This window comes from Vitis riparia, chromosome 19, assembly GCF_004353265.1.
Source record: "Vitis riparia cultivar Riparia Gloire de Montpellier isolate 1030 chromosome 19, EGFV_Vit.rip_1.0, whole genome shotgun sequence".
NCBI classification, from domain to species: Eukaryota; Viridiplantae; Streptophyta; class Magnoliopsida; order Vitales; family Vitaceae; genus Vitis; species Vitis riparia.
Window position 1 is genome coordinate 7,043,336 of NC_048449.1, and position 25,133 is coordinate 7,068,468.

Genomic DNA, 25,133 nt, shown 5'->3' on the forward strand with positions numbered 1-25,133 from the left:
ACTCTTGTAGCTGGCCGTCTGATTCCTATTTGGGCCCAATTACAAGACTTGGAGGGCATTGTGGGACTTTCTCTATAAGGTCGTCCCGAAGTCCTTCACTCTCTTGCGGTCGTCCGAGAGTGCAAGTTGTCTGGAAGATCGCTTTCAATCGTATAGCCCAACGACCTTGAGGCCGAGTGACTGATCCGTCCCAAAGTGGGCCAGACAGAAAAATCTTACACGAATAGAACAAGATTGGCGCCCAATTGTCCTTCACGCATTTACTTACCCATTAATGCGTAGATTATGAGCTAGGCATGCTCCATATTAAATGTAGCCGTTACTAGAAAACATTTCATTATTAGTGGCTCATCAAGGCAAAACAACGGTTATGCATCGACAGTCAATACCAAAATATCGTGTAATCAAGTGCAGTTAAATTGCTATGAAGATACCTGGAAAGACGTTACATTGGAATAAGTATAAATAACCATACAGACTCCACAAATGGAATGCATTTTTTTTTTATTTTTTTTTCTGACCAATTCCCTTACTTGCTTAAGTCACTTATTGACTTTAGTATCAGAGGGACATGCTCAGACAAACTATCTGAACTACCTTTTATGTAGATAACGCAATCGTCTACATCTCGAGCGAACTAGACGAAAACTGTTGATCAGGTCATTCATCCAACTCTTGGGAGTTAGACGAGACAATTTATTTGGATTGTGCAACAATAGACATGTGTCTTTTTATTTAATATTTTACATCTATAGACATGACAATGAGGTACCCACTCAATATCAATCAAAAGACAAGACAATCTATTCGGATCATGAAACAATAGACTTGTGTCTTTTTATTTCATATTTTACATCTATAGACATGAAAATGAGGTACCCACTCAATATCAATCAAATGAGAAAATTAAGTTGGGTTGATTTTGACAGAGTTCTGTTGGGTTTTCGAGAAATGGGAACCGTGAAATTTTATTTGATTTAATCAATAATATTTGTGGATTTTAATAATTGGACTCATCTTAGTACTTATTTTCTCCAAAATCCATGGACTCTTTTTACCCCTTTCCCCCACTCCAAAAATAATTTCTGCAGAACTCTTTTCCACAACAAAATCAAAGCCATCACCATCACCATCATGGCCCCAAAAGTGCTATTCAAAAACAAAAAAACAAAAATCAGTACATCATCACACACCTCCTAATGAAATGTGTACGCATAATTTTTGGACACACTCTGAAATAAGTCCGAAACAGCCAGACCCACATGTGCCTGCCCTCCCACATTCACAAAAAAAGAAAAAGGAAAAAGGAAAAAAAAGGGCCTAAACATTGATAAAACTAGAAATTGGTTCCACTTTCTCTTCATCGAAGTACTCCAATTCCTTGAGTGCCAGCCTTCTCATTTCCTCTATTACTTCTCTGTTCTTCTCTACATCCTCTAATTTTGACATTTTCTGTATTGTTCCAGCATAGAACCCATATTTTCTTAATTTTTCTATCTCCTTCTCCTTCCCACCACCTAGTATTGCTCCACAGGCTGCTCCGCACGCGTGCAACTCAGTTCCCTTTTTATCGGTCACGATTCGGGTCGACCCGGCCTTCCCGACGCTGGGGTTGGATTCGTCGCATTGGGCTTGGATGTACTGCCCGTTCACGACCCCTTGCGAGCCGATGGCACGTGTGAGTTCGATGATGACTTGGAGGATCCGATCCGAATGCTCGTCATCGTCATCCAGGTTGTTGGATTTTGCTAGTAATTCCAACCCGAATGGGATCATGCCGTCGCCCGTGAGAAGCTCAATGTTTGGGCCGAACGTGGGGCCTGGTCTGGGCGGGGAATTGGCCCTGGGCTGATCCGTTAATGGGATGTGCTCGTGTAAGTACGAGGCCGCGTGCATGAGGTGGAGCGCGGACGCGGCGGCGATGGCAAGCTCCCGCCGGCCGCCAACGAGCTCGCAGGAGGCGATGCAGAGCGCCGGCGCCGTGGTCTCCGGGGCCGCGAAGGTAAGGTGGTGCATGGGCTCGAAGACGGAGAACGGTTCCCGGATGGTAATAACCCGTCTGAGATGGGCGTCGATGTCGTCGTTAATGGAGGTCCAGTATGAGCTCTTCTGAGCCATGGTGACCCTGATGGGGCCACCCGATGGACGGCAATGATTGGATCTGTGGAGCGTGGAGATGAAGTTCTGACCATTGATATGGGTAAAAGCAGTAGCCATGGAGGATGGAGAGAGGGAAAGGTGTCAGATCTGTGAAATGAGTAGGTGAGAGTGAGCTCTCATGGCAGTTATAAGAATAGGCCAGGGGATGTCACGTGCCACCCAGGTGCAAATGTTTAGGATCCTGATTTGATAAGGATAAAAAAGCACCATGATTTAACGTTATTCACGTTTCTTTTTATTTTATTTTATTTTATTTTATTTATTGGGGACTTTAATATTCAATTTGGACATTATTAATTATTATGAATTGAATTTAGGATGGAAGAATTTGGCAGTGACGGAGGCGCCGGCCGCCGGCCACCCAAGTAACAAATTGAAATAACTGTAGACGTGGCGGTTACAACAACCTAATCATTGCAAATGTTAAAAACGTTTGCACTCCAATGACTTTGTCATCCCATCTTCGCTTACATCCTAAAATCATTACCACTTATTAAAAAATATTAATATTTATTAAAATTAAAATTAATTTTCAAACATTAATTAATTAAGTTAATTATTAAAAAAGCATAAAAATAATCTTATGTTATTATAATATTCGATAATATACATATATCTATTTATTATGACATTTTATACATTATTTTAATGAGATAACAAGTCATCAAATTATTATTTTTATAATGAATATATATAGAAATTTCTTAAATTTAATTTAAATTATTTTATTAAATATGATAAAAAATAATTTATAAAAGTTTTATGCATTTAAGATAATAAAATAAAATCTTTCATAATAACCCATCGTCTTGTATTATTTCTTTCAACAACTCTATCTCTATTGGTTGATTGTTATAGCATGAGACAAAAATAAGAGAAAAAATATTATTATATTTTCGTGTTTATATTAGTTTGTGATGAGATATAATAAATTATCCCGTTACTTATTCTAATTATGTTCAACTAAATATGGGATATAATAAGTAGTAGATTATATTATCCATCATTTTTGTTATCTTTTATATCTATATATTATTCATTTCAATAACTAAATATAAATATAATATAATGTATCCCATTCCATATACTATTTCAATATATTACACCCACTAGTGATCCCATTATATATATATATATATATATGTGTGTGTGTTTGTGTATGATGATGCATACTTTTAGGGTTATAATGATAAATGTTTCTCCCTTGCATCTATCATTTTTTAATATAGTGAATTTTCTTTTCTAAGGTTTTCCTTAGTAGTAGTAAGAATTTCCACTTTAGAAGGAAAACAAAATAATAAAACTGAAAAAAAAATAACTTCTAATTTTTTTTATTTAAAATTATAAATTCCTAAATCGAGAAACCAAATCTCATTTTAAAAAAAATGCTCTTTTTGGATAAAAAAAAATATTTTTTTATCAAATTTTTTATACCCATTTCACATCAAAACATTTTTAAAAAGTTGCAAAGATCTAAAATATTATAATTATAATTTTAAAAATGGGGATTTTTTTTTCAAGGTAGAAACAAATTCATCATTTTTAACCAAATATTTCAAGAAAAAAAATTAAGAAAAATTAAAATTATTAAGTTCTTATATCTTGTTCTTCATTTTTTTTTTTCTTTTTATATACTTTGAAAACTAAAGATAGGTTGAGGTTCCATTTAGGTCATAAGGCAAAGAAAAAGAACAAAAAGGAATGGAAAGATAAAATAAGGAAAAATAAAAAAAAAAATTCTAAACTCAATAAAAAACTAAAAATAAATAAAAGTTTACTATATTTTATCTTTCTAATGTTTCCAATTAAAAAAAATGCTATATTATCTTTGAAAATACTAAGGTATCCACTTAGTACCTATCGAATTTCTATATTAAATTTTTATAGTGAAATTTAGCAAACAAATAAAGCTAAAGTATAAATATAAATTGAGATTAGGATACAAAATGACGAGATTTGAAAAATGTCTAGTGAAAAAGACTTATTTTTAATTCTTAAGAATCCAAAAAAAGTTAGGTAAGATGTGAAATTATTAGGTACAATCCATGACAAAAATATGTATAAAATGACTTATTGAAGTAAATTGGTCAATCCAAATTAATGGTGTGTATCACATTGAATGGGGTCTAAATCGTTATTTAAATTTACAATCATTTTTGTATTTTGTTACATGTCTTTATCACTTCCCCCAATCCCACCTACCCACTCTACCAATAGGCAATTACCACCCATTTCCCTTTATTTTAACAATAAAAATGGGACTCCAAGAACAAGATGACAAGTCACTGGTCAATTGTTGGACCATGATATTGATTTGAAATCATAACAAGTCACGATCATTAAAAATAATACGCGTTTTTTTAAGGATTTAATACACTTTATCCCTTAACCTATCTTTGCACATTACCCCTTTAGGTTTAAAATCGAACACGTTGCACCTTAAGATTCTTACATTGCAACATTCTACCTTTTTCGTTGGACGGTGTTAGTTTAAGTAGATAAAAATGTCATCTGTTACACACGTTTGTAAATTCCTAAACCCAAAAAGTTGTTTCTCCCTCGGTCTTTGTTTTCGTTTAAGTTTGTAATACATTACAACCCTAACCCTATTTGGTTGTTGTGAAAATGTAAAAAAAAAAAACGAATCAAAGTTCTGAAATTGTAATATCCACCGATCTCACTATAATTAGTCAACATAGTTGAGTAGAGTTTCAATTTCCTTTTAGAATCCAGATCAAAGAAAACCCATAACAACCTAAAATTCCAATTTTTTTTTTTTCTTTTCCGTCACTTTCCCTACAACCGAACAACAACATATACAATCAAACTACCCAAATCCCACACTTTACTAAACATTTCACACACAAAAACAATATCATCCAAATGGGTACCCTTCAAAATCAACCCATGAACCAAAAAAAAAAAAAAAAACAAAACAAAAATGTCATTCCAATAATCACACTAGAAAATGCCCATTTGCAGACCCCCAAAATTCAAAACTCCAAGCTCCATTAGCTCCTTATTCAAAGGTGGAAGCTTATAATGCCTAAGAAAAAAAATGTATGATTAGGGTTTGAAGATTGGAGTAAAAATGAGGAGGAGATAGTAAGAATATAAAGATAAAATGTTGAAACTACTAACCACATGTAAAAGGGGGAAAATATTGAAAATTGCACCCTAAACAGGGTTAGGGCTGTAATTTGTTGTAGACAAAAATGAAGATGACGATTAAAGAAGAGAGAGTTATTTTGGGCTTTTTGAGTTTGAGAATTTACAAATCTATCCTTCATTGGTCAGTCACGTGTACAACACATGAAATTTTCATTCACTTAAATTAACATTGTCCAACAAAAAAGGCAAAGTGCTACAATTTAAGAAGTTTGGGGTGCAATGTATTTGATTTTAAACCTAAAAGGGCAATGTACAAAACATGAGATAGGTTGAGGTCGTAAAGTGTATTAAACTTTTTTTTTTTTTTTTTTACCTAACATTCACAATATAAAAAAAACAACAAAATTTTAATAGCATATCTTCCATTTATGGAGTTTTTTTTTTTAATTTTTAAATTTTCTTAGTAAAAATTATCTCTATATGTGACATTTATAAGATAAAATAGAATGATACGTCATCACCAATTTAAATAATCAAAATTTCAAGAGTTTTAAATAAACCCACAACAAAATAGTTGTCATGCGATTACTTAAAAGCTATAAGGTGAATTTAAATAAATTTATAAGTTATAACACTTTTAAGGATATTTGATAAAACTTGATACTTATTATTTAATTACTTAAGTTGACTTTTACTTAAATTATACTTAAATTATTGATTTAAAACTTATTACTTAATTCTTACTTTTAAGTGTTAAGGTTGTTTGATAAAATTAACTTTAAGTTTATTCTAAATCATCAGATTGACATATTTATCCTCATAAATTAAAATTAGGGTAAAGGGGTCATGCAATTACTTAAAATCTATAGGTGAAAATTTAAATCAATTTATAAGTTCTAACACTCTTAGGGTATTTGGTAAAACTTAATACTTACTTAATGACTTAAGTTGACTTTTAGTAGTTATACTTAAATTATTGATTTAAAATTTATTACTTAATTTTTACTTTAAGTGTTAAGGTTGTTTGATAAAATTAATTTCAAGTTTATTCTAAATCATCAAATTAACATATTTATCCTCATAAATTAAAATTAGGGTAAAGGGGGTCAAGTAATAATGGAGGTCGTGGAATAACGAAAAAGATCATGGAAACAACTAGGACAAATTTTGGTAAAAAAGTAAAATGAAGATGTTGACTTAAAAATAAATTAATTGTTTTTACTTATTATTTAGTGTTGTTTTTCACTTTAAGTCATATCATTAAGCCATTTTACCAAACATACTTAATTTATTTAATGATTTAAATTAAGTTATTAAGTTGGTTTACCAAACATTCGGTTTAGGATTTATATTCTTAGGTTTATGAATGAAACCCATATCTCTTTAGGTGTTGAGGTGTCTATTAGGTACATGTGTGGTGCTATATTGGTGATATGAAGACTAGTATACGTATTAGAGAGTAAGATTTAGGATAACATCCATTAAGTAAATCTTTATATATATATATATATATATATATATATATATATATATATATATATATTAATAGTGGATTATCCTCTACTATTTTTAGATCCCATTTTTTTTTACTTCCACAGTATTTTTGAAAAACTTTGTAGGCGATTTTCTACATAAATTGTTGTTTCCTTATGTAATTGAATTTCTTTATATCATCTATTATTCTTAATGAGAAATTTATAAAATTAGAAACTAGGCTATACCACCCACTTTTGAGAATCGAAACAAAATTTAAGTGATGATATGGATGCTAATGAGAAATAGTTAGGTCAAATCAACAACAACAATATATGAATTGACATATTGAAACTTTTCTAAGTAAATTGATCAATCCAAATGCCTTTAACTTGAATGACATGTATTATTGATTACTACTCAAAAAGTGCTATTTGATAGCTAGTAATAAACTCTTTTAAACACTTTTGAGTAGTAGTTATCACCTTTTAACCTAATTAACATATTAAGGACCCTTGCAATCAATTTTAATCAAATTGTGTTAAGTTTTGGTGTTTTGATAGCTTTTTGATCACCAAAGCAATCTGAGATTGAGGAGAGTTCTTTGGAATCCTTGGAAAAGATGTCCAGATAGGGCGTCCGGACACACCATTGGAGAGCGGCGGAACGTGGGCTGTAGTAAGGCTTGCTCACTCATTTTAGTCAATGTTTTCCATTCGGACAACATATCCGGATAGTATATGCTATCGTTTGGATGGAGCTGCGTCGGATAGTATTGCGTCGCCTTTTCTCTTAAGGAGTCCGGATAGCATTGCGACGCATGTCCCTCTTTGGAAAATCCGGATGGAGTTGATCTGGATAGCCCTGCGCACTCCGTTTCATCCGGAAGAGGAATCCCTACACCTTACACGCAGACGGTCCCCCTTGTGCAGCATAGCTCAGTCCACCCAGGGAAGAATTCCGTGCGCCGACATTTTACATTCGATATCTCCACATCCGGATGGGAGAGGAGGACGTTTCAACTTCTTCGGTCAGACATATCCGGATCCACTGGTAGCACCTACCCGGTCAGACATGCACATCTAAGGTGTTCTCCTGAAGCTTCCTAATATTTCCGACTGACTTCTTGAGATATTTCAGACCGACATGTTGAAATATTTTGGGATATTTTGCTTTAGATATTTGTTGTCTAAATTCCCAAAGTCTCCTTGTAATCCACCTATCATAGGATTCCTTAGTCTTTAAGTAAGTAAAAAAGGTGAATAACCTCATATATATAGTTTGTAATTTTCTTTACAAATCTATAATCAATGATATGATCTATTATGTAATCAATAGACAAAAGGAAGAAATATATTGTACAGAGCACTTGCTCTGTTTTCCTTTGATATATTTTTTTTCTCGTTAGTTTTCTTTCTAGCCAAACAAGCTCTGAGGAAGTTTCCTCAGAGAATGAGTGGCTAGACTTTTAGTTCCTTGGAGTTAAGGTAGCCGGGAAAGGTTCTAAGTGCATGAATTAATAGCTTTGTGGTTTCAACCATGAATGAAAAGAAAATGTGATTCTTTAATGATTTCTATGTTTTTAGTTAACTTAAAACACCTTCAAGTCACTTGAGCCAACACTTGGTAAGGCACGTGATCTCCGTCCATGGAGATGCACTTGTTTATCTCTTGCGAGCTTTTGGGAAGTGACTTGGAGGTAGGATTTTCTAGAATTGCCAACACTTGGTAAGCTTTTGGACTCCAAGGAGACATCCATTAGTTATTTCTTGCGAGATTGAGAAGGGAAGTCCAAAGTTAAAGATCACCTTGAATGACAAATGCTAGGTGAGAGACACGAGCCATTGCAAGTTGCATCAGTGAGAGGGAATTAGAGCTGAAATCCATTTAAAGGTTACATTTGTACAATACCGGTTAGAGAATTGACTATATGTTAACTCTTTAATGCGAGGAAATGAACCAAATGATCGGAGCTCTGTTTTTGCATAAGAAACCTCTCCTGTGAACCTAAACCTCCAAGGAATGTTTTTCTTCATAAGTAATTTCTATTACTTTCTTTTTAGTTAGCTTAAAACCAACATTTTCAGTCAAAAGATTATGTTTTCTTTTAAAGCTAACCTTGAAATGAAAAAGCACCAATTTACTTTGAATTGGTATCAGTTGAGAGTTGAAAACCCTTCCCAATGAACGATCCTAGAGCCACTATGCTATAGTAGCTTTGTCTTTGCTACCCTAGTTCATGGTGATATAGGTTATAAATTTTGTTGATTACTCCCTCAATCAGAGAGCACCAGCTGGACATGAATCAGCTGAGACACCAATTGGGAACAAATCAATTACATTGATTTCTAGGGAGTACAAGTTGCCAATTATCTTCCATTTTTTTTTAAAAGGAGGAGGGGGGTTTAAAAAAGTGGGCTTTCATGGTCATAGCCACATTTTGTGATTAGAAAAGTGATCACACATGTGAAATACCCATATATAATTATAAATAAGTTATCAAGGGGGCACAAAAGCATCCCAAAAGAAACTACCAAATGTGCTTATTATAGTTTTAGAGGGGATAAATAGTACTCCAATTTCATTGATAGTTTATGCTCAATTGATATTAACAAAATAATTATAGTTTGTTGTATAATACTTATAATTTAATAGTTATTTAAAAAATAACTTGTTTATGCTCAACACAATTCATAAATAGTTCTTTATATCGATAGATGTTGTATCATCAATCATCTTAAAAATTAAAATCCAAAGATTCCAAAAGAGCATATTGGTTACGAAAGTTCTTGGCCCTTATGAAGCCTTGTCGTCTATGAAATTATTCAATGAAGGTTAAAAGAAAATAACATTGCTTCACTATCTTTGTTTATGACAAAAATAGTTATTAAAACTTTATAATTTTTTTTTTGTATCATACTAACCATCTTATGTACAACAAATGATAGAAATTTTTTCTTAGCATTTGATATAACACTTTAAAATAACACAAAATATAAGAAGAAAATATATACTTCGATGCACAATGTTTAACTTCAAAATGGTTTGAAAATCTTTGAGTAACACCCTTAATCTTCATTCTCTTATTATTTCTTTTATGAATTATTTAGTGATAGGTAAGGAAAATGTATTTGAATGAATGCGAGTGGGGAGAGAGGGATCAAGAACCTCTTCTTTGTATAAGTGCTTTATGGTTCTAATTAGTGAATCATTAATTAGGTACTTTGAACTTTTCTATGAACTCAATAAGTGTTGTGTTTCTCAAAATGAAGATAATTTAATATCATCAAAATACATGCATGAAAAATGATGCATTAAGGCTTTTAAGAAAAGAGAACTTAATGTGGTTATTAAGACCACTTTCGATTCCAACATTTTCTCATTTAGCCTATAATGACGACTTAAGGATTTTTTTTTTTTTTTGTTCTATATTCATTAAGTGGTCACCCATGATCACAATTACTTTAAATTCTAAATTAGTATAGGTTGGCTACTATTGTAGATCATGACCGTCCTATATTGTTATCTCAATTGATTCTAGACAACATCACAATATTAACAAGTTTTTATCAAACAAATATTAATGAAGAATTTTGTTTAAAATAATTTTGTTAAGAGTTGTTTTTAAGAATAGTTTTTTATTTTTAAGAAAAAAAACATTTAGTTGTCCATTATTTCTATAATTTGTTTTTGAGAATTGTTCAAACAAGGAGTGTTTTTAGAGAACAACTTGAAGTTGTTTTCTCTTGATTTCAACATTGATAAAATAAATAAATAAATAAATAAAAAGAAGTATTGCATAGTACAAATGCCCTAGCTTAGGATGTCTTGGTTATATCTCCATCTGCAATGATTCCAATTAGCTCTTTCTTTAACGTTTGCTCCTCATGGCTCCAAAAACTTTAACATCTCATTTTCCTTTACTTTAACTCTTAAAAGGCTCATCTTTTGTGCACTACACACTCAATGCATTTATACACAAATAATGGGTTTCACATTGGTTTCATAGTTCGTAATGTGTTCAATCTTTACTTAAAAGGTTTTATGATCATAAAATGGAATAGCTAATTTTTACGGACTTAGGATTTTCTTAAGCTCACGTGTGACACTTAGACAACTCACTTTGCTAGAAGTTACTAAGTAAGCCTTCCCCTCATACTTAGCTAGCTAGGCTAAGTTAGACACATGACTTTGAAGCTAAGAGAACTATAGGCAACAATTAAAGAATAAGAAACTTTATTACACAAAGGATGCTTACAAGGTTTTTGAAAGCTCATTTGCTTGGTTAGGATGTGAAATGAGCGGTGCCTTATCCAAATGAAGCTTTCACCTATTTATAGGTACCAATAGAACTCTCTAAAACCCATAAAGGTTCTCTACTATCCTAGAATTCTCTAAAAGACCCTATACAAGGACTATTTACAAGTATTTACAGGATATGTCTAGAAGTCTCTAAAACATCCTATAGGCTTCCTTTGTTTTCCACCATTGTGTAAAGATACGTGCACATTTCTAGGTCACTCTAGAACCTTCCATACTCCTTTATTAGTGCAAATAATCCTAAGGTTCCAGAAACTTCCTACTCACCTACAAGCCTAGGGGAGGGTCATTTGAGCAAGTCATGACATAATACTCTAAAAATGTAGATTGGTTGACCAAACTTCCAACAGTCACAAACTGAGTATTATATTCTATTGAAAACATGAACAATCTAGAGGGTTATCTACCAACTAAACTAGATTGACTAATAGTCTTCTTAAGGATTGAAATCTCCTCTTCAAAATGCTTTCAGTATGAATCATAAAACTAAGGTTCAAGTCTAGGTTCAATTTTTATCTCTAATGCTTACACACATACAAAATTTTACCTTTGAATGCTTGATTGGAGGTTTTAAAACTTGGCCTACACATCTACAACCTAAGCCAAAATATGTAGTTTGTTGAGGTTTTCAACCTTGTTTAAAGACTTAATTGTAAGTTACCTAAGGTCATGAAAATGCCAATCTTGTTTATATAAGGCTCTAATATGAAGGAGGTCGGTCATGTGAGATGATGAAATATCAATATTTTAAGAAGGGAGTAGAGTAGAGTGAGAGATACAGGGAATGGGGTAGAGAGAGTGACAATGAAATTAAGGAGAACACTAAAGAGAGTGGGGAAGTTTTTTTTTTTTTTGTGGGAAATAGAGTCTTTTCAAAGTGGTCTAAAATAGTAACTTGGATATTAATGCATCAAAAGCTTTTGGAGATGACAAATGTCACAAAAACACAATGGTTCCCTTTCTCTTTTATTTTGTAGACGAGTTGAATGCATCTTAATCTCATTTCGATAAATCTTAATCTTATTTTGGCGAACCTCTAACTTTAACCACCAAACCAAGATCCCTAAACTAGTTTCAAAGTTTTTGATGGTGGAGAGACCAATTTCATCATTAAGATACACCATGTTCATTTTAGAGCCCTGAGCCTTGCTCCTAACTAGGTAAACGTATATTAGCATTAGGGTACTATATCAAGAGTAATACGTTTGAGGCAACTTATAAGATCATTTGGCTATAAGTATTCCAAAGGATACATCCTTCCTAACATAGGGATGAAAAAATCAACCCTCTTAGGTGTGCATAGTGTTACCTTCACCAAAAAGTATAGTAAGAGTGACCCTTTTGACATTCAGTATAAGCAGACATTCATATGCCATGAACATTCGAATAACCCATAAATATACTTGGAGATAGGAGTGTAAGTCCAAATGACAACATTATGGCATAGGAGTTGTGTAAGAAAATATAGATTTTCCCATGTATTGAAGTTCAAGGGGGAGACGTGCTACATTTCATGATAGTGGAGAGTGGTCTTGAGCACGTACTGCTACATACCAAGATATATGGCATTCTCTAATAAGTTCTATCATGGTGGGGCTCACATGAAGTATATTAGAACATGGTTTGCTTTGATTAGCCCACTTGGATTTTACAAAATAGGACATCAATAATGCTTATAGGCCCTATTATCTCTACATGTCGAATCTAATTGGACTATTGTACATTTTGCTATCTAAACTCATATTTCGTTGAGATATATTTTGTCTTCACTAGCTTAGATCGTTAGGGAGACTTGGTACAATGTAAAGATTGGTAATAAAAATAATGACAAATGAATTTGTGAAATTAGTTTATAACATGGTAGCATGTAAGGTTTATCAAAAGGGCTATTTATGCCAGAGCGTAGTCTTGATGAACCATATGCATAAACGTCTTTGATTTATATAGCATCAAATTGGAGTTCTTAGTGACTCATGTTGATGAACCTCTTTGATTTATATAGCATTAGACGTAGGGCTACAACATGGGTGAGTTGAGCTCAACCCAAATTTAACCCAACCTAAAAAAATGTGAGCTTGGTTGGGGTTGAGATATTTTAATTAAGTCTAAGATTGATTTGGGCTTAGGTTGAGATTTCACTAATCCCAACTCAACTCGAGACCTCATTTTACTTATATTTTATATTAATATAACCATATTTTTTTAATGGTATATAATAGTATTTTTGTTAAATATGATATTGTAAAAAATTCAATATAATATTTTGATAATTTTTACTAATAGTAGGTCTACATCATCAGAACTTTTATTTGCATACAACACATATATTTAAAGTATAAAATAGATGAAATATTAAATGAAACCAAAAAAACAAAAATCAACATTTGTACTAATTATAAACGAATAGCAATCCTTAGTTCTATTATATCAATTTTTTGTTACATTAAATCATGATTACACAAATTAAATGAAACAAAAAAAATATCATACTTATATTTATTTTTAATAAAAACAATTTTAAAATATATTTCTCAAACATAAAAATTCTTTTACTTCTTTTATAATTAAATATAAAAACTATTTTTATTATATATATATATATATATATTTTACTTTATACATAAAAAATTTCTACCTTTAAAAACTTGATTTTTTTCAACCTCAAATTCAAGGAAAATATGAAATATAGAAACCATCTAAAACAAGATCTTGATTGGACTTATTCAAATGGACAATTATGGTATTTATTTGTGACTCATACATCTTGTATTGATTTAGATTTAGCTTCAAATTCAAAGAAAATAAAATATGGAAACCATCCAAAATAAGATCTAAATCGGACTTATTCAAATGGACAATTATATTCCATGTTGTAAACATACATTTGTGACTCATGCAGTTATTTTGATTTGATTTTAGCTTCAAATTCAAAGAAAATGAAATATAAAAACCTTCTAAAACAAGATCTATATTGAATTTATTCAATTGGACACTTATATTTCATGTTTCTAACGTGTGTTGTGACTCATACATGTTATGTTTGAATAATAATTTATAGTTATTATAATTATGTTAATTTTTAATTATATATCATATAAATCACATAATTTTATTATTTTATTAATATTTTTATAATCTTTTGTCAGAATTGTTAGTGAGTATCAACGTTCTTCGCTTTTCTAAATATCTCAAACAAACTTTTTCTAATCTCTACCATTTTTCTTTATTAATATATATTCGATTTATTATCCTTAAAGCTATGTTTGATTCTTAGAAAATGTAAGAGAGAAAATAGAGAGGAAAAGTGAAAAAAAAAGAAAAAATAAAAGAAAATAAAAATAGATTTAAAATTAATAAATTATTTTTATATATTTCTTCAAACTTATTTCACTTTATTTCCTTAATTATATAAAAATTAAATAATTATAAAATGTATAAATTTTTAACTAATTTTAATTACATTTAATTTTCTTTAAAAAAATTTATAGTGAAACCAAATATGAAAAATCATTTTTCTTTGTATTTTTTTTTTCCTGAGTGCTTTTTAGGAACCAAACATAACCTAATAATCGACATTTAGATCTTATTTCTAACACAACATACTTTACCAAATGTGCTTTGCCCCTCCAATTTCCATTTCTTAACAATACAATGTGTTAATTCAACACTAATGCTATGAGATTTAACCAAATCAAAATGAACAAGATTTTAGATACCCAATTCACAATCTTCCCCATTATAGGAGAGGGCTTTGAAGTAGCTTCATCATTGCATTAGAAAAGTGAACATGTGAAGGCAGATACGATTATGAACTAATAGTCAAAGTGGCAGAGTGAGCACATGATTTCTCATGCAATTTTCTGCCAAACTCATACTTGTGGCTCACACTCTCTTCCAAAGAATGAGGGACAACTATGGCTCTATGAGAGTAGGGCCCCTACCCCATCCTTTCAAAATGATGAGAAGGGAGTTGGCCAAGTTGGCCCAGTTGGGCATGGTCTAATCACATTGGCCCCACCCACTTATTCCACATCTTCAATGCATGTGCCCTAAAAAAAAAAAAGTAGGGTTAGAATGATTTATCTATTTATTGTGGTAATCCAACTTGTCCCACTAAAATTAATTTTAATTAGTAGATGCCAAACATGTAGAAATTCAATTAGGGTTTGTGTGAGAGAAGGGTTGTGTACCGTCCACTCTTCCCATGGTGGGATCCAATTTATTTTCTATTCTTATTTTCTTGATTGATTAAAGATGTCCTTGTATTTTTCTACTTGTCTTTATTTTTACTTTTCATTTTTATATTGCATGGGTCTCATCGATTCATTGAAAGAAATATCTACTCCCTTCCTTCCACATACAAAATTTGAAAATTTTTATTATATTTTATTTGATGAAAATAATATCACCATTAAATCTAAAACTTTTGCTTGCTTTCTAAGCTTTTGTTAGAGGATTACAAAGACTATTAGAAAAGCTTGATTGACTCGCAATACCATGGTTTTATATGATTAAAAAGAATCCACCATAGATGATTTTTTTATTTATTTTTTTTCTAATGTGAGCTATTAAATGAGTTTTTTTAAAAAAAAATACAATTATATTATAAATGATTTTTTTTTTAAAAAAAAAACATAAATATACATTTTTTTTCCTGGAAAAAATTGGTTTAATGTTAATACACTTCTTATTTTTATTTAAAAATATGTATAATTTCCATACAAAAGTACAAATTCTAATTTAAAAAGCATTTATTTATCTTTTGTCCTCTAAAATTGTTTTAGCAAAAAACATTAAATATAATATTTTTTTTAAAAAAAAAAAAAATTTTAAAAATGATATATTTTCAATAAAATGTGATATTCGTTTTTTTGGTTGAATAGAAACAAAATAAAATATTTGACTAAAATGATGATATCAATCAGTATAATTAAAATAAACTTGTTATCTAAGTAGAATTAATTTGGTATAATTAAAGTGAATTTGTTATCAGTAGGTTTAATTTGGTTATATTGATTGATATCAATATGTTATTTTTTTTATATTTTATTTTATATGAAAGTTATTATTATTCTTTTATATTAAAATAAAAAATAGGAAGTGTATCCACCACTTCTACGCAATCTTGTCTGATATACTCATCTCACATTTTCAATGAAGTTTAATGATAATTTTTTTGAAAATCATATTCGATTGAATCCTACAATGATGACCATCCAAAACAAATTTCTTGCATGGGCCTTTGTGTGTTGTAAATCTTCCAACAACCAATGCACCAAAATTGAAGTTGGCTTTTGACCTAATAACCTATTTTGTGTGAATCATGTTCCTTGCACGTGACCCATTGAGAATGGCTTGTGTTTGAAATGATTGAACACCTTTGAAAAGACGAGAGGAAAAAAAAAAAAAAAAAAACCCCATATACAAAATGTTAAGATGTTTGATTACCAAATTACTTAAAACACCTCTCAATTGTAATTTCAATTATTAAATTTTCTATTTTCATTTAAATGTGGCTTGGGACTTGGACAAAAGGACAATAAATACATAATATTTAGTTTGAAAAAAGTTGAGAAGATGATTGGTAATTATTTTTTGAAAATAGTTTTAAAATTTTTAAATATGTTTTAAAAATAATTTGTATATCTAATCATTTTACATATTTATATGATTATTTTTTAAAACAATCCTTAAAAAATAAATGAAAATAACTGAAAGATATTTTTGTATTTTATAATAAAAAATAATTTTTTTATTACAAAAAATGTTTTTTATTTTCGTTTTTTGTTTTAAAGGATAGAAAATTGTTCTCGGAGATGAGTTGCAAAAGAAACCCTTAATTATCAAATATAATTATAGTTAATTTTGTTTAAAGTCAAAACACATGAATTAGTTCAATTTTAAAAATATGTCAAATACAATTAATTTGGAAAAAGAAATATCATCTAAAGTCTTTTATTTGCATTAATTTAATCACTTTATAGTTCAATTCCATTTATGAATTAGGCACCTCTTGAAAAAAAAAAAGGAGAGAGATTATATTTTTCAATATCAAAAAAGAAAATTATTTTTAAATTATAATTTCTAGATATAAAACAAAAGTGGTCGTGTTATGTGCTTAAGTTATTAGATAGATATTCATATGAGTGCTAAGGTTTGATACAATTTGTCAATACAACATTATCCTAACAAGTTTTTTGTTGATCTGAGTAAAGTATAAATGAATTTAAGTCAAATTCGTATCCACTTACATAACTTATTTAATAAATAAATAATTTTTGGGTCAATATATATAACACGAATTTGATTTGAATTTTAAATTTATTTTTAAATAAATAGGTCATAAACATATTCAGTTGAAATATTAAATATATAGATATATATAATACCTAATTTATTTCGACTATTAAATATGAGGACTTGATTATTAAATGAGTTTATAATTAAGTGCTAAGTTTATGTTTTTAACATAATTATTATTTATGTTGGATTTGAGTTGAATTATAATACCTAAATTTTAACACCATGATTCATCAACATTAATTACCACCCCTAATATTTCGGTAAGAAAATAATATAATCTTAATTTCAAAATTTCAACTAAATAAGGTGATTTGGTTATATTATTTAGAAATAATTTTTAGAATTGTTTTCTATGGAGATGGATTTGCCATGTAATTTTCATAAAAGAAGGAAAAATAAAAAAAATTATTTATTGCTACAGACGAAAACTGAAGAAGGGCATTGATGTCCACCCAAAAGCTAGTACAACGTCATTAAATACTGAAGGTTACCGAGGGCACTTCAGTAATTTAAAACTCTGAGTTTGCTCAATTCTACGCGCTGCACCAGCCGCTTGCGAGGGAGACTTTTAGAGAGATAAAGTGAGAGAGTTTAAGAGGGAGGAGAGAATCATAGAGAGGATTATAATCAAAAGGTAACCCAAAAAAGGTTGGCCTTTTTTTTTTATATCCTCTGTTCTGATCTCTCTTTCTCTCTCCCTCTCCTCTGCAAGCCAATTGGGTTGGTGTGGAGCTTTGTACCTCACGGTGCTCTGGATCTGTTTCTGTGTTTTCTGACCGAGTTAGTTGACTCTGGAATCCAACTGGGTTTTGCTTGAATTCAGCTGTTGGTTGGTGGAAAAAGAGAATAAGTGCACAATGTCTTGGAAGAGCAGAGGAATAGAGCCAAGTTCAAAGAGCGTTGTGTCCAGGAAATGGACTCTTCTGTTCTGTATTGGTTGTTTTTGTGCTGGGATGCTCTTCTCTGACAGGTGTTTTTCTAATCCAAGATTTGTCTTCGAATGAAATTTCAGTTTTCAGCTGTTCTTTGTTGCATTTTGTTTTGGACTGATATGCCAATGTGTGTAATTTGATGAATTGGGTGGGTGTTGTTTTGTCAATCTTGTGGTTCTGTAGTCTGAATTTATTGAAGTTCTTTATCGTTTATGGGTTTTCTGAAATGGGTATTGATGATTCTTCCGAATCATGTGCCCAATTGATATCTGGACACCAGTTTTTAGGGAATTTTATTGCTGTGATGATGGTACAGAGTGACTCCAATTTCGTCATGTTAACGCTTTGGTTATGGCAGTCGGTGCAATTTATGTAGTTGAAAAAGATTGGGACGGATCTGACTTTCATGCTAGGGATTCAAATATAAGTGATTGCCGATATAGTGCTTGAATTTGGATGCTACAGTTTCTGACAAGGTTGGATCCAAGTTGAAAGCAGCTCAATTATTGATATATCATTTTAATTTTTTTTTATATTTTAGCCTTTGTAATTTGATTATTGGGATTAAGTTTTGATTGGTTGTACAACTTCCTGATTCTTGTATGTTTTTCCTCTTGATCAACGTCCTTCATTGTTGTTTGTTTGCCTGCACTTTATCTTTATTATGCTTTTTGTTTGTATCTTTGTAAGATGTGACAAATATAAGAGTTATATGTTAAGACATTGAATTCTTTGTATAAGACATGTTATATTAATCACAACATGTTGGTAATAGAATGTGGACAATGCCTGAAGCTAAGGGTATATCAAGGACAACAAGGACTGAAGATGAAGAACTGAAGTTGGTTTCAGAAGGTTGTGCGCCAACTACTGTGAGTATCAGTGTCCAAGTTCCTGGGACATTTTATGGGGACATCACTGATAATGACATAATAGGCAAATATATGATATTTTAGGTATAATGCTTTATTGTTACTTATTTAATTTTTGTGCTCTTGCTTTTGATTTCAGAAGGATGTAAAGCATAAATCCAAGGACATTCTAGGGGAAGTTTCAAGGACTCATTATGCTATACAGTAAGCTATTACTAGAGCTTGTTGTGTTTGGAGCTCACTAGAGTTTAATGGAATGCGAACACATGACTGTAATTATAAATGCAGAACGCTGGATAAAACAATTTCAAATTTGGAGATGGAATTAGCAGCTGCAAGAGCTGCACAGGAGTCTATACTTAATGGATCTCCCATAGTAGAAGATTTACCAATTACTAAATCAAGTGGGAGAAGAAAATATTTAATGGTTATTGGCATCAATACTGCTTTTAGTAGTAGAAAGCGGAGAGATTCAGTTCGCGCTACTTGGATGCCACAAGGTTCATGAATTGATCCTATACTCTTTCCACTATTTTTTTTTCCCCTGTTTGTGAAACTAATTTATGACAATCTTTTTCTTTATGAAAATTAGGTGATAAAAGAAAGAAGCTTGAGGAAGAGAAGGGCATCATAGTTCGCTTTGTAATAGGTCACAGGTGGGTAGTTAATTTGAATCAAATATTCTCCCTTTTTGTCATTTTATAGGATAGTTAACTTGAATTCAAATATTTTCTCTTTTTGTCATTTTATATTTGTTTCTTTTACGATTTGATGGAATTTGTAGCCTTTGCCTTAAAAGGATTACAGAAATTCTCATTTATCTTATCACTGTCATCTTGGTTATGCCATTGATGCAGTCCAGACATTAATGGTAGAATACTTCTTCAGTGATATGTTTGTAAAATAAGGAGTTTGTTGGCAAAAAGAAGTTGAGAAAGTTACTAATGAATATTCTGATCAGAAAAAGAAAAAGCTACTAATGAGTATTAATTATTAATTTAGGGGCCTACTACCCCAAGTGGTGCTTCATCTTTTATGGCTACTGAATATAGTAACTTGTTTGCCTTCAAGTGTACGTGATAGAAGGGATGATACTCATCATGATAGAAGGGATGATACTCATCATGTTAGAAGGGATGATACTCATCATGTTAGAAACCCATTTAGGAACTTTTCTCCTTTACCTTTGATGGCATTATCAAAATCTCCTTTGAACATGCCTTTTAGGGGGACATCTAAATGTCTTTTCCCCATTATGGATGCTGAAAGAACATAATTTTTTTTTCCTCCTTAAATCTTTGTTTCACATCTTTATCTATTGTATTATAGATAAAAACTTCTGAATGCGTTTCAGTTAATTCAGAACTGATATGTGATGGAAACATCTATAACCTCATTTTTGTGCTTATGAAGTCAATGCGCTAATAATTGGGCATATCTGTGTGTTCAGCTGAAACCCATTGGTTGTATGTGTCGTCTTGCCTCAGAGCTTGCCATTTCAAATTTTCAATACTCCTAAGGAGTCATATTGGCTATTGAAAAGCACAGTCTGTCTTATCTTATAACCTTAGAATCCCTAGTCAGTTGACACAAAAAGTCGGCTCGGCTACCTAAGAGAGCTAAGAATTTTTATTTGTTTTTTTAAAATTGTTGTATGTATCATTGAAAACTTTTCCAAACTGGACCATCACTTTCATACAACATGCAGAGTTAATGTGGATGTGTTTAAATTTTATAATCTATAGAATAAACTAAACATGGCTGGCTGTATATGTTGAGGTATGATCTTAGGGATCTGATGGCTTTTTTAGTATTTCTGGCAGTATGAAATGAAAGTGTAATCACAAGGTGACCTTTAGGCAAGGTATGGCGGATGTTTTACTTGAGATTTTGAATTACAATTACCTTAAAAAAGAGTTGATAAGTGATCCTCTAACAAATTCAGAGATGCTTAGTACTGTTTTGAATACTACCACTGTATCACTATAGGCTGATTCATTGTGTGAGAGTTCTCAATTTCAAAAACAAGCTTACTTGTTCTGTAAGCCGCAAAGAATCTAGTATAAGAAAGAAGCGAAAGTTTATAAGGGATATATGGAAGGTGAGCTGAAAAGTCTCAACTCTAGTTGTTACATGTAATAATATAAATGGCTGCATCCTCTATTAAAATCTATGCTGTCAATTCCCATTTCCATATGATAGTGCTTTCCCATTTCCATATGCAGTTAAAACAATAAGCTGCATGCATTTTTGAAAACCTAGGAAATTCCTTAATAGAACAAACCTGAAAGGAAAAAACACTGACATTTCAATACTAAATTAATTTTGTGGATGCTTCCCAACCCTGGCAAATATGATAGTGCTTTCCTTTAATTAGGAGGAACATTTTCACATTTTGCATCTCATGTCATTCCAAGCTTTCAAACACGAACAGCATGAAAAATAAGGAGTAAGTTGGCATGATACCACGACACCTGAATTTAAAGATTTTCTTTCTTGTATTAGTGATTAACTGAAAGTTGTCTGAAACCAAATGGAGTAAGAGTGATGGAGAACAGAGATAATCTGTTTTCTTGGAGGTGCTCTTACATGTCATATGTTGCATGGGAATCACCCATGTGGCAATCTAACAGCTTACTCAGCTTTGGATGGAGCAAGAAACAAGAAACTTCTAACTACAAATTGCTGGTTATACACACACCTGAATAAACATTTTCCTGTACTTCTAGCAAAATATTATCATTCCTCCTGGTTTTGAAACTCTTCCTCTCTCTCTCTCTCTATTCTATTTTTATTTTTATTTTTGTAGTTTGATTGGGTATCAAAGACAATTTATTAAGTTGCACAGACACTAAAATTATCCATCTTCTGTTGTCTACATCTGTACTGTCTTATTATATTGTTTGCAAGTTATGATGATTACAGTGGAATATAATCTTCACATTTATTGTTTCTGATTCTCTATTCTGTATAAAGTGCTACATCAGGGGGCATTCTTGATAGAGCTATTGAAGCAGAGGACAGAAGGCATGGTGACTTTTTAAGGCTGGTAGTGCTTTTGTATTTGTTCCTCTTCGTCTGTTTCTCTTAATACTCTAGTATACACAACACACATCCTTACATGGATTCTGTGTCTCCTTCACTTTGTTGATCGGAAGAGTGACTGACCTGCTTTTATACTACAATGAGAGCAGGAACATGTAGAGGGGTACCTTGAATTGTCAGCAAAGACGAAGGCATACTTTGCCACTGCTGTTGCTATGTGGGATGCAGATTTCTATGTCAAAGTAGATGATGATGTCCATGTAAATATAGGTAAAGATGCAGTTATTGACTAATCTTCCCCCTTGCTTGTTGCGTATATAGCATCATTTTAAATTATTTTCTCAGTATTTTCTTCCATATTTTAGTAAGACTCTTTGAGTAGGAGAGGATCAGCATTCAAATTTTGTAACCTAAAATTGTTTTTATGAACTTGGCATTGGTAAAAAGGAAGTCTAAACATTTATATAAAGATGTCCGTCTGACAATTGATATGGGATGTGAACACTGTAGTTATGCTTGAAATTATGTTCTCATAGTTTAGAAATGGCCTTATGTAAATCATTTTTCTTAAGCTACTATTTTAATCATAATTCTGTATAGAAAGTTTCTAAAGCCTTGCTGTCATATTGGGTTTGATCTGATTCTTGGTGATTCTTACTCTTGAAAGTATCATATGTATCCATGTAGAAATGAATGCTATTACTTCCTTTATCCTTTTCATATGGGGTTCATCTTTTACATTGCTGCAGCAACACTGGGAGCAACTTTAGCGAGGCACCGTTCAAAACCTAGGATTTACATTGGATGCATGAAATCTGGACCTGTTCTAGCTCAAAAGTAAGACACATTCTTATAATTCTTCATCTTTCAGATAGATTTCAAGAGATTCTAAAATGTTTCTGTTTTTCCCTTATGAACAGGGGAGTCAGATACCATGAACCTGAATACTGGAAATTTGGTGAGGAGGGTAACAAGTATTTCCGTCATGCTACTGGGCAGCTATATGCTATTTCAAAAGATTTGGCTACTTATATATCAATTAACCAGTAAGTTTCCAAATGCCGTTTTTAGAAAAAGTGACTAATTATCATGCCAAAATTTTCTGCCCTGACTTGGTACTCTCATAATGGTTATCTAGGCATGTGCTTCACAAGTATGCTAATGAGGATGTTTCATTGGGATCTTGGTTTATTGGGTTGGACGCTGAGCATATTGATGACCGGCGACTGTGTTGCGGTACCCCACCAGGTAATGTTATAACGGACTAGTTTATAGTCTCTGTAGAGCTATGAATCCTGGTTTTAGCCCCTCTTTAGTTGTTGTGGTGTTGGTTAAAATTACCAATCAGTCACAATCATAGTGTCATATCACATTAATGGAGCTGTTCTGCTCTCTAAAAAGGTAGAACATGTAATCACTAAGGTTTCCCTTCACTATCTATGAAGTAAGAGCAGCAGATTATCTATCATGATGTGGTTCACTATGATTGGAAGAGGATTGACAATTTGCAATGAATTTTAAACAAGAAAACCCTAGGATAATGTAGTTATGCTGGTAATCAAGATGGAAAGCAACAATGATCTGATACACTTCTTTCCGAAAGTTTAATCAGATGTTGCCATATTGGAACACAGGCAGAACTGAACTCATAGAATTGATAGTTAGGTTCATATGGTCAAGTTAATCTCTTGCCCAGTGAATCCCTTGTGGGATCATGCTACCAGGGATTCACAACTCCTCTACTGATAGTCCTATTAATGATTTTTCTGGTGATACCTGGCATAGGCTTCTCTGTCATCAAGAGAGCCAAAGATCAACCTTTGCCCAAGAATCAAACTTTAATCATGGGATTCCACCCTGGTTCCCCAGATCAAATTTCAGACATTTTCAAGACCAAAAGTTAATTTTCCTTGATGATTGGGCTCATATATTCCTATGAGTAATAACCTAAGATCTTGTGGAGTCAGTACATATCAAATTATAACTTGGATTGATTGTGTTTTAGGTGCTTGTACCAGGTGTATGGTACAGTCACAACCATGTTGTTTTCTTAGCAAATAAATGAAACAAAATAGAGAGAAAAAATAATAATTAAGTAGGAAAAAAAGGTGATGCTTTGGTAGGAGGGAGTATCATCTGCCGATGACATTGTTCAACTAAAAATTTTGGGATGCCAATTTTACCGCAGATTGTGAGTGGAAAGCTCAGGCAGGCAACATCTGTGTTGCTTCATTTGACTGGAGCTGCAGCGGGATTTGCAGATCTTCTGAGAGGATCAGGGAGGTTCACCGGCGGTGCGGGGAAGGTGAGAATGCTGTGTGGAGTGCAGTCTTCTGACAAACGATAACTCTTCCAACCTCAGGAGGAGGCAAGCAGATGGCATGAGTCTGCTTTATGAATCTGGATATAGAGAAATGTATGTAATATATAAAATATAGAGACGAAGTTCGGTGGGAGAGAGGGGAGTGTTGGGGGGAAGGGTCTTATTTCTGGGATTCTGCTCCATTTTAGCAGAGGAGGAAGACCCTTAAAGGAATCCAAAAGAGATGCAAGTGACTATAACCAGCCATTCTTTAAACGCTTTGGGGGACCATGCTGTAAAGTCTACCATGGCATGGCTACAGAAAACTCCATAATGAGTGCCTATATTTGGGCAAGCATTTGCTGCCTTATGCTCCATAAATTAGTGAATTTTGTATTGAATTGACGGTTTCTATCTCCTTTTCATGATTTCTGGTAAGATGATGATGAAGATTCCATCTTTTGATGATCTCTTTTCTTGAAGCCGAAGCTTCACTATACAAATCTACGCCTTGTAATGTATGTATGTAATTACCCAGTCAACTCGCTCTTAGTATAAAAACTTGAATTTGGGGTGAGCCAACTCAGTCTAATTGTATGAAGAGTATTAGTTACA

At 32.0% G+C, this 25,133-nt stretch overlaps 2 protein-coding genes across 2 annotated transcripts; one reads left to right on the forward strand and one right to left on the reverse strand.

Annotated features, from left to right (window-relative positions):
• Positions 1-1,079: 1,079 nt before the first annotated feature.
• On the reverse strand, positions 1,080-2,266 carry LOC117908528 (heterodimeric geranylgeranyl pyrophosphate synthase small subunit, chloroplastic-like). The gene has a single exon (XM_034822158.1). The coding sequence runs from the start codon at positions 2,215-2,217 to the stop codon at positions 1,321-1,323; it is 897 nt and encodes a 298-aa protein (XP_034678049.1). The 5' UTR covers positions 2,218-2,266; the 3' UTR covers positions 1,080-1,320.
• Positions 2,267-17,944: 15,678 nt separating this feature from the next.
• Positions 17,945-24,986, forward strand: LOC117908816 (probable beta-1,3-galactosyltransferase 2). The gene is made up of 11 exons (XM_034822588.1): positions 17,945-18,337; positions 19,075-19,171; positions 19,311-19,375; positions 19,460-19,671; positions 19,764-19,827; positions 22,148-22,220; positions 22,366-22,486; positions 22,966-23,053; positions 23,137-23,262; positions 23,355-23,464; positions 24,405-24,986. The coding sequence occupies exons 1-11, from the start codon at positions 18,225-18,227 to the stop codon at positions 24,551-24,553; spliced, it is 1,218 nt and encodes a 405-aa protein (XP_034678479.1). The 5' UTR covers positions 17,945-18,224; the 3' UTR covers positions 24,554-24,986.
• The last annotated feature ends 147 nt before the right edge of the window (positions 24,987-25,133 follow it).